Below are 11048 nucleotides of genomic sequence, written 5' to 3'. Positions count from 1 at the left end.
GCCGGCTGATTAAATTACCCACTGTCCGTTGGGATTTAAGGGGGTGCATTGACAGCTAATTTGGTGCTGTCATGCTGCCGTGAAACCCATGGGTGGTGCTGCATTAAGATAGGTGGGGGTTGGGTGTAGCAGGTGGGGGTGCTAGGAGGGGGGGTGTCTGATGTGGGAAGGACAAGAGAGTCAGGATGAAGTCATCTGTCCAGTGCAAGTTAATTAGATCAAGTCCCTTTCTTTTCTTGTAGCCATGTACAAAAACAACACAGCAGGTATCAAATAATTGGTTAAACAGGACTTTTACATTTAGTCAGACCTCTGTTTAAGATATACATATATATATATATATATATATATATATATATATATATATATATATATATATATATATTTATATATCCTAGAGTTCCTAGAGCTATAGGAGTTGCATTGAAACACTTTAAAAATTCTGAAAAAAATTTAGGTCACTTTAGCTTTCAGATACACCCTACAGAACTCGATACACACCACCCTAACTTTATTGTGGTTTAGGCAGACATTTCTCTTTTTGACAAATATGTGGTTTACACAGACAAAAAAAAACCCTATCAGGACTTTAAAGGGACAATGATGTCACTTGTCAATCACCCCTCATTAACAAAAACACAAAATGACCTGACAAACATTATCAGGACTTTAAAGGGACAATGATGTCATTTTTAAATCACCCTTTATTAACATATAAAAACACTCTGACCTGACGGCACCATGCATTAAAGGAACAGGACATTTATATTTATTTATGTACTATATAGATCTAAAACATCAGTAAAATGCAGTGGTGACACTGACCAACAGCCTAATACAGCAAAAAAAACACAAGGGCCTTTTTAATTCCTTTTAACTCAAACATTTTATTACCTCCAGTATTTAAGGATGACTTTACATTTCTGCTGCTTCACAGCAAAACCGAGCAGCATTCTGCTATACAAACATAAGACTTCGTAACATGACAAAACAAAATAACAACTTAAAATGGCTCCATACAGTTGGTTTGGACTAATCTATCTCCAAGTGTTAAGAATAACACAAAAGGCTGACAGCGAATTTAAAGCTTTTTTTTCTCTGACTGCCTCTTTGCAGCTATTCCTCTGTTTCTAACAAAGTCCCTAATATTTTGCACTGTTCTTTGTGCTAGCACAGGGCCTTCTACCAGCTTGCATTGACTACATTCATTTTTGGTGGCCAGTTTTCCTTTTTGAATGTGATCTCTGAAATGTCGCAATACTGCGGCAACCTCAGCCTTCAACCACACTTTCTTTGGCACTCTTCTATGCTGGTCTTCACAAGCATCTTGTCCTTGAAGATATGCAAAATAGAAAAATAAATAACACACAAACCAAAAAAAATTGTGTTAGTTAGTTTGAGTCAATAAAGTTAAGTTAAACTATTGCTAAGGCTGACAAGAAATTGTCTCCTTGAGGAAACAATAATTCAGTTAAGGTTTCCAACTGATTGCTCACTTGATGTGATTCCAACAACTAGACAGTTTTTTTTTTTTTTTGCATTACATCAAAAATCTCCAATAACACAGTAGTAGTAGTGCTAAATTACTGATATCCATCACATTAATTATCATTGCTTATTCATAGACAAGGAAATTTAAGCTTGAGAGTTTTGTGCATCCCTGCTCTTATCTGTCCTGGGTTCACCAACACTGGTCTGAACCTGGGACACTGATAAGTAACTGCAACACCCAGGCTTGAAAGTTACAACACCAGCAAGATAAACAAGATGAACTCAGAATGCCTGATTCATATAAAAAGAAAAAAAGTTAGTGTATAGTGATGTGTGTCAAACCTGTGGTCGTGATCTATCTGTAGTAGTGAACCAAACTGAAGCAAAGTGAAGACAACGCACAAATACCAAAAACTGAAATTCCTTGAGTGACACTTCAGCTTGTCTCCAAAAGAGAACAAACCCCCATAATAGCCAATGCTAAAATGCCCCACTTTACAACAGAAATAAAAATGTTCACAGCCTGGAAAAATTTTTTTGTTTTGATCTCTATAGCTAATTTCCCTGCCCATGACAACGATACGGCGTTTAATTTTCACAAAAAATTTCACAATTCACTTTTTGCTTTATAGTCAGCTTGGCTTACCTTTAGAGCAGTGGTTCTTAACCTGGGTTCAATCGAACCCTAGGGGTTCGGTGAGTCAGTCTCAGGGGTTCGGCGGAGGTCAAGACACACACTCGACTCATTCTTCGGGTGTGTGTGTCAGGCTAGGTCCAATATACACGGTGTATTGTTGGTGCTTATAGCACTACAACACATCTGGAAGTGTTTATAATCTCTTCCACTCGTCTGACGATGAATTATTTGAGTATTTTCCACATCGTTATGACTTTTGCTACTTCCTGTTAACCACGGAGGCAACCATGTGTTGCGTTTGTTTACATTTTTCGGTCACCGCACTGGTCAGTTACAATCATGTGACGACTGACACACCGTCGCTGATGGAGAAATCATATTACGCTAAAGCCAAGCTAGTGCTGTAATAAAACAACGATCACAAAAATGCTGAAGGAGTACAACGAGAACTTTTTTTTTGATACACTACATGCAATTATCTTTTTTTTAATGTCAAAATTGCGTGGTTTGGAAAGTTTGGAGCGAGATGAAACGAAAACCGGGTTGACCTGACGGCCTACATATGATTTGTGATGTCACGCCCCGCTTGGCCGTCACTAAAGAAGGGTTCGGTGAATGCGCATATGAAACTGGTGGGGTTCAGTACCTCCAACAAGGTTAAGAACCACTGCTTTAGAGGGAGGAGCAGTCTCAGTTACTGTAGATGACACTGACAATACAGACCCTGCTGAACAGATAATTTGACAAGAGTATTTTTTTTGCATGGAAAATAACAAATTTTATTGACAGAAACAAATATAATGTGAGGTAGCTTACCAAAATCTTCCATGTCATGAACTTGCTCTTTGATTGTAGCGTCAGTATCCATAGGCTCCACAGTTCCACATTCTGTTGCTGTGACTGCCGTGCTGCAGTCATCAGATTCCCTTGCACTGGCTTCAGCGTCACTGAACACAATCTCATCTGGCAAGAGGCGTAAGTGAAACTCAAATGAATAGATGGACATAAAAACAACTGAAAATGTGCAAAATAAATGAATTAACACAGCCACAGTAAAGTAAAAATTTTAAACTAGCCTGCTCTGAGATGCAGCAGTGATGTTTATATCAGGGGTGTAACCATACATGTATTTGTATTGAACTGTTTGGTACATAGCTTTCAGTTTGGTACACATTACAAACCAAATGTTACATTAAACAAATCTTATAATATATGGAAAACAAAATATATAGCTCAAAGTGTATTTAAAATGAAGTTCTCACTGCACTCAACCTGCCAAACCACAACCAAAACACTATACCATGTTACTCCAGTAAGACACACTGGGATGCAGCTTTGCTAAGCTACTGCCAGCTAGCCGCAAGATAGTTAGTAACACTATTACCAGGCCAGAACAAGATCCTCTGATAACCTACAGATCTGGTGTTTGGTGCTACATCAGTGTCAGTTTTGTTGTAAATTATGAGGCCGATGGTGAGAGAGTGGTGGATAAAAACATTCCAAACTGAAGAACGAACCACTGCAAGGCTACAGACTTTCCTTAGTGGCTAACCTAGTATGAGCTGCTGCATGGTGAACGATTCATGTCAGGAGTCGGACCTAGAGCACACACGCATCCTGAACCAGGAAATGAAACCCACTTTGGGTGACAGCTTCTCGTTCAGCAGCTGACAGCACTGAACATTATCCCAAAGCAGCAGTGTGTAGTAAATGCCAGCGCACCAATTTGGCCAGAACGACAGAGAGGTACGTTAGTGAGGGCTGTTCAGCTTGTGTTTATATGATTGTAGCATTAAACACAGATGTTAATTCATGTATTTATCAGACTAAAAGAGCTCAGAGAGCTCAGGGGACATGACAAATTCACTGCTGACACACGGTGGGCAATATAAACGACAAAAAGAAAAAAGGAGGCCAAATTACATTTTTTAAATGTAACTAATAAAGTCAAGGACATTTCTGTTTGGCTGTACCGAAAACATACCAAACGGTGACACCACTGAATCATACTGAACCAGCCCGTGAACTGTGTGTACCGTTATACCCTAGATCAGGGCTCTCAAACTCATTTACTTTCAGGTGCCACGTACAGCCCAATTTCATCTCAAGTGGGTCAGACCAGTAAAATAACTGCATAATAACTTATAAATAATGACACCTCAAAATTTTTCATCTTTGTTTTAGTGCAAAAAAACCCAATTCAATTGTGAAAAAACTTTTATAAACTACCCAAACAAAAAAGAAGTAAAGAACCTGAAAAAACTGAAATTTCTTGAGAAAAATAAGTGCAATTTTAACAATATTCTGCCTCAACTTATCATTTACACATGTGCATTGTGGATCGGATCTACAAAGACACTGTTGTTCATCCATCAGTCTTAATGATGACCTTGACTTCAGTTTTGTGGGTCCTGGAGTGGCTTGTCAGCCCTGTTTTTGCCCTGAAGTATCTGCCACAAAGACCTGTCGACTTTGAGATGAGGGAAACTGAAGTGTAAAAATGCTAACTAATTTCCTGGTTTTAGGATTTATTTCTGTGGCACTATCCTTCACAGACATGTTACACTCTCTGGTTTGACCTTTGTGGAGTAGGACTGATACTGCAGCACGATCACTTTGCCCTAAAAATGAAACAATATCAATTTATAAAACAATATAAAAGCAGTTGCTCTCTCTCTCTCACCACCCAGTGCAAATATGAATCACCTCAAAATAATACTCATAACAGAGACTTCAAAAGGACAGAAACGTTTAAATTGCCTTAACCACATGTAATAGGCTAAATGCACTAAAGCGCAAAAGCAACAAATTTACCCCTGTAACTTGCTGACAAAACCATTGCGTTACAGTAGACTTTTCCAGTTAATTTGACATGTTTATCATGGAAGTAGTGGCTAAACGTAATCGGGAGGAGTCAAATCACCTGCTCCTTTGAGTTAGCACAAGACTGCCTGGGATTAAGAGCCTCTTTATGGGTGAAAACATGACACCATTGTGTTGAATTTCATGGGTATATAGTCTTTATTGTAGAGCTCAGGCTGTTGATGTGGGAATATGCATAAACAGCTATAGATTAAAGATTTTTTGTCTTACCTCAATCATGCAGATAATTTGGAGATAAGTGTTTGATTATTAACTGTAATGTGATTATTGAATTTAAGAGCACTTAAGGCATTACACTACAGCATAACAGACAAATGTAATGTGATTACTTTAGTAAGTTTGTTTTTTAACCCCAACACTGTTTATCATTAGAGCATAACACATGCTATACATCCACTTACTGTCCTTTTACACACTGTATGAATTCACTAAATATCTCACCTTTGCATACATAGCCAAGCCACTTGTAGGAAGATATAAGTCCCAGACACTCAACACACTTGTCCACGGAGGATACTGTTGCAGATACCAAGCGATAGTTTTGACACTGCCCGACAAACATTGCAAAACCTTGAATGTAACACTTACATGTACCACAGATTTACAAGTTAAAATCTACCAGTGAAGAAAAAAAAATTCAAGTTAAATGTGACATTTAATTTACCTTTGTGCTGACAGCTGGATCCATTTGACCTGGATAGGAGAGCTGATTGTAGTGATCAGTGGCCGCCTGAAAAAACAGAAAGAATGAGAGCAAATGGGTGCTCTTTGTGCATGAGTTGGTATTGTTACAAAATTTTAAACCATGAAAAAAGAACAAAAATTGAGTGGCAAATCAGCAGTCTGAAAAACAAGAATTGACATTAAAAATATTATGCTGTGTTTATGCATGCTTAATGATTACTGCATCGCACTGTACACTTTGAAGAGCATGTTTTGAGAATAGCTTAACACACCATTGTCAATATAAACCAGGGATTAAAGCAAAAATTTTTCATCTGACTGAAAATTTTCTTCTGGTCAAAATCATTGGCCACTATTAAAAATGATGCAATGCAATACTACTATAGCGTACAAGTTTATATAGTCAAATTTGGCAATACTGTAAAACACACTGAATGGGAGAGCGTACAGGTGTAGAAGATTAGTAACATGGATAGAAAAAATGTCATGAGTGGTACTGGTGGGGGGTCTGGGGGTCCTCCCCCAGAAAATTTTTAGAGCTTCAGGTCAATTTTGGTGCTCTCTGGTTAATTTTAAAGGGTATGAAAACCTTTGAAGCAAGTGAAAATAATAACTAGAAGAAAACCTTACTGCAAAAAATGAGTGAAAAACTATTTATTTAACAATTTAGGAACTCCTAAAACATAACTCCAACTCCAACAGCACATGAATTTTGGGGAAAATGTCTGTGTAAATGTAACCCTAACCAACTCGTACAGAATTTTCTTGTGGCAAACTCCGCACATGCACGCACCAGGCTGCTTCATTTTTTTGCACCATGATCCAATTGGAGTTCCATCGTCTCCCTTCTCATCAAGTCACGCCCACCTCCATCTATTTTTCACGCATCTCTCAATAGTTACCACCTCAGCACCTTCCTCTACAAACGTGTCCATGATGTCGTATATGCTGGCCAAAATAATCTGTACGTCGTCAAACCTGCGTCCACAACCCCCTCCCGCCAATATCATGTTCTCTTCTGACTGGAAGAAATTACGTCAACTGAAACAGAAATTATATTCCGTTACAGATACTCTCTGAGGGTATTTAAAATACAGTGGCTTTGCAAATACCAAGGGTGTTACTCATTCATTCAATTTTATCTTCGTACTGTACCACACAGATAGCAATAAGATGCTAAACGGGTCAAAATAAAGCACTTATGCAGTCGGGCGCGTAACCGCATAAGTCCATATGCAAGGACAGATTACACTAGGTCACAGTACGTCTGCAAAAAAGAGGAAGAAAAAAAAAAACAGTTTGCTAGTAGAGGGGGTGGTGGCCCAGGAACAGCAGCAGCAGCTTACATGATCAACCCAGTACTATGACTAACCCCCCACTCCCCCCCCCCACCCCCCACCCCCAGAGTATGGAGTATGGTGCTGATCCATCCTGCTTATGTTATACCAATGCATACATGAAGAATGTCACACGTCACTTTTTAAATCAACAGTTTACTAATAATAAGCATTTTTGTAAAGAAATAATTCTATATTGTTCTTTCCTCTTTAGTCTGATGATGAATTATCCAATAAATAATTGTGATCCTAGTTTGTGCACAGGGATCATTAGTGTAAACGGTGACATGGCTGCAGAGCATCAGTATGATGGGATCCACAACAACCATGTCACATCCGTCCACTGACACATTTAGCGTTTTTGTGTCAGCTGGTATTGTTTTAGATCCACAATACTAACATTTATGAAGAAGAGCACAATTAGCAATAGTAAGTCTATAAGTTTATTCCTAATAAAGTACTGGTACTGACCAGAGCATCATGGGTAATGTCACATCCGTCCACCAGCAAAAGTTTTCACATACACCTGCTATTAAAATCCAATATTTATGAAAATATAGGTTGCACTGTCAAAGAATATCAGTAGTCTGTGCACAAATGGATTAGCATTATTTCAACACAGTTCTATGCATTTCTTACAACTTTCTTTTGACAAAAATGCAGTAGGGACAAGATCTCACTGTGGCCTGTGGCACCACTGCCAGAGGTGTCGGTGCCTGTGGTTCACTGTTTCTGGTGCCAGTGGTTTATTTCCAGTGGCTGTGGTACCGCTGCCACTGTCCTATTGGTAAAGAGCAGTTTACAATGGCAGGCGCATCATACGACTATATGGACGTTCAAGCCAGGCATGAAGTAAATCTGTTTGTTGGTTATGGAATGGGAGTCAGGCTAATAATGCAGACGTAAGTTTGTTCATGAATATAGACCAGATTTTGTTGAAACGAATACTTTTGAGATTGAGTGACGCGGACAATTTTTCAACTGAAATTTCGTTAAATTAAATTTTTTTTTTTTTTTAAGATACGACTTTATTCCCTCAAAATTATGACTTTTATTCTCAATATTTCACTTTATTCTCTTAAAATTATGACTTTTTGCGTTCGGCTTTATTCTCATGAAAATACAGGTTTCATCTTGATATTTTACGACTTTATTCTCGTAGTGACAAGTGTTTTTATTTTCTTATGCAGCCCTAATATGCCGTTGTGTTTAACAGGTTCTTCCAGTGTGGAATATTTAGCTGATTTCTGGTTTTCCAGTGGAGAACGATTATTTTCTTTGCGACAGTCAGGGCTTTGAATAATCGAGCGGCTCTATTTGTAAAGTGTAATGAGATAACTTTTGTTATGATTTGGTGCTATATAAATAAAATTTGATTGGATTTGACCAGTATCAATTATTTCAAATTTATTGTGTTCCTTCTGTCTTCTTCTTCCTGTCATGCACTCAGCCATTGCTCATACCTTGTTCTTTTCATGACAAACTGCTCCTTTTTCCCCCTCAAACATTTTCCATTGCATATCTATGACATTGGATTGTATTAAAATTATACAGGCCCCAGTTTTCCCAAAAGGTTTTATTATTCATGTTTTCGTTAAAGGGTTGCCAAAAAATAGTGGGAAGAATATGACAATTACCGTGCAAACACAACAACGAAGTCAGTGTTTACAATATGTGAATCTGTTTGTGCAGGTACACCTTCTGCTGGTAGTGAGCTGGAACTCCTCTATGTAGCACTGACATGGTTCAAAACACCGCTCCGAACAAGGTGCTTCCTTAGCTCACAGTCCAATACAATTGATAGGAACCCTTGGCACCACACCATGGCACCTGGTACCGAGCTGAGCTGTGGTACCGAGCCATGGTCCCATGGCGCCATGGCACCTGGCACCGAGCCCTGGTATCGCGGTGCCACGGCACCTAGCGTTGGCCCCGAGGTGGTACCGCGGTACCACGGCACCTGGCACCGAGCCGTGGTAACGGAAGTGAGCCACCGGCGGTGTCGGTGCCTCAATATGCACTCGCTGTCTGTCCAAAAATGGCCACTCCTTTGACCCCCTAAGGCAGTGGTTCTTAACCTTGTTGGAGGTACCGAACCCCACCAGTTTCATATGCGCATTCACCGAACCCTTCTTTATTAAAAAATAAAATATGATTTTTTTCCAAATTCAAGACACAGGTATATGTTTTACTGGTGCACAAAATGAACCGTGCATTAACATCACTGTGTTCAAAGAACAAAACCAATACAGTGCATGAACTCACAACAAATTACATACCTTTTCACAAAGACATGACCTTTTTTAATACTACCACACTGAAATGGTTTTAATTTTTGTATTCCAATAATGAACTTATTGTATTTATGCTATTTATCATTTTTAACATTTTAACACACACCCATCACCTAATTTCCATCAGGCTACAATAATAATGAACATTTACTGCAAATCAGTGTGACTCCTGCTGTTGCCTTTGACAGACCAGTTCAGAAATGCGTGGCTTCACCTTGGTAAGTGCCACTCTCTTGTCATTTTCACAGCAAAGTCTGTTCCTTTTCTTCGTTTTTATGTCCAGCATCCTTATTACGGCACTAGCTCGGCTTTAGTGTAATACGATTTCTCCATCCGCGACGGTGCGTCGGTCATCACATGTAACTGACCAGTGCAGTGACCGAAAATGTAAACAAACGCTACACATGGCTGCCTCCGTGGTTAACAGGAAGTAGCAAAAGTCATAACAACGATGTGGAAAATAATTCATCGTCAGACGAGTGGAAGAGATTATAAACACTTCCGGATTGTGTTGTAGTGCTATAAGCAACAACAATACACCGCGTATATTGGATGTCAATCAGAGAAAGAGTCTCCGAAGCCGTTTGTTTACATACACGGACCTAGCCCGACACACACACCCGACTAATGAGTCGAGTGTGTGTCTTGACCTCCGCCGAACCCCTGAGACTGACTCACCGAACCCCTAGGGTTCGATCGAACCCAGGTTAAGAACCACTGCCCTAAGGCCATTTGAGCCGTAATGTAAATGTACAGAAGGATGTTTACCCAGAACCATCATGTTAGCTCTCCTCTGCACCGCTTCCAACTGCCTCTGCCCCACTAAACTAAGCTCAGTTGTCAATAACCCTCTTGAAAGCACACACTTTAGACTGAAGTCGACACAAAACATACGCTGTGTGTACATTTCAATAAATATGACCGCATATAAAACACTACTCGCCAACAGTCGTGTAGCTAACGTAAGTGGTAGCTTAAGCTAACCTTAGCATTGACACTGACAGATTCATGTAGCTCGGTGCTAATAGCATAGAACAGCTTGGCTCTGTGAAAACAGTGCATAAAGTCATTCTGAATAACGTTGTATAAAATTGAATTCATCCTTACCTTGTACAGAGTGGTCCAAAGCAGCATTATTCTGAGTCCCAGCGAAAAACTGTCCGAGTGCAGCTGAGCTTTTCCTCCTAAAGCAGGAGTTTCAGAAGTCAACCTGACCGACATATGTTAGGAGGAAGAACAATTAAACTGTTGTATATGTTATGAATTAAACTGTGCTGTATATGCCAAGTACATATTTGAAAAGTGAAGCACCCTCCCTTTGCCCTTTTTTCAGTGTGTTTCCATTTGTTTCTGTTTCCTTCCTTCTGGAGGTTCAACTGACGGGAAAACCCGTCCGTTAACAGAAGACCAAATCACTCTATTCTAAAACTAATTCACTGGAACTGAATACTAAGTCCTGTTCCTAACAGAAGTTCAAAAACTCACAGTTGGAGTGAAAAAAGCAGAGTTGGGTCAGGCCGTCTGCAGCAGCTTTTCCATGGGTACACACAGTAAACACACGGGCTGTTCTCCACCAGAGCCCACACGCTTCTACACCCTTTTCCGTCCTTCTAGAAGGTTCGGCCTGTTTTTCCAGCGGCAGAAATTATCTACTGATTTCTGTCCCCTTCAGAAGCTCTTGTTTTCTTATTAAATCCTCTTTGGTCAGGCACATCTGTGTTG

The 11048-nt window shown here is 39.6% G+C and overlaps 1 protein-coding gene across 4 annotated transcripts; it reads right to left on the bottom strand.

The window, feature by feature from the left end:
• Nucleotides 1-900: 900 nt before the first annotated feature.
• LOC115414162 (uncharacterized) lies at nucleotides 901-10594 on the bottom strand. Of its 4 annotated transcripts, none has more exons than XM_030127375.1 (5): nucleotides 10434-10594; nucleotides 5676-5741; nucleotides 5453-5558; nucleotides 2945-3091; nucleotides 901-1332 (listed from the first exon to the last, which is right to left on the bottom strand). In XM_030127375.1, the coding sequence occupies exons 1-5, from the start codon at nucleotides 10545-10547 to the stop codon at nucleotides 1082-1084; spliced, it is 684 nt and encodes a 227-aa protein (XP_029983235.1). In that variant the 5' UTR covers nucleotides 10548-10594; the 3' UTR covers nucleotides 901-1081. The 4 variants fall into 4 exon arrangements, with proteins under 4 accessions (XP_029983235.1, XP_029983236.1, XP_029983238.1 ...); XM_030127376.1 differs by having other exon boundaries at nucleotides 1103-1332; nucleotides 5453-5527; XM_030127378.1 differs by lacking the exon at nucleotides 901-1332 and adding an exon at nucleotides 2804-2852 and having other exon boundaries at nucleotides 5453-5527.
• Nucleotides 10595-11048: the final 454 nt, after the last annotated feature.

This window comes from Sphaeramia orbicularis, chromosome 22 (assembly GCF_902148855.1).
Source record: "Sphaeramia orbicularis chromosome 22, fSphaOr1.1, whole genome shotgun sequence".
In the NCBI taxonomy this organism is placed as follows: domain Eukaryota; kingdom Metazoa; phylum Chordata; class Actinopteri; order Kurtiformes; family Apogonidae; genus Sphaeramia; species Sphaeramia orbicularis.
The sequence above is the reverse complement of the archived record's forward strand: the minus strand, read 5'-3'. Positions and strand labels throughout refer to the sequence as shown.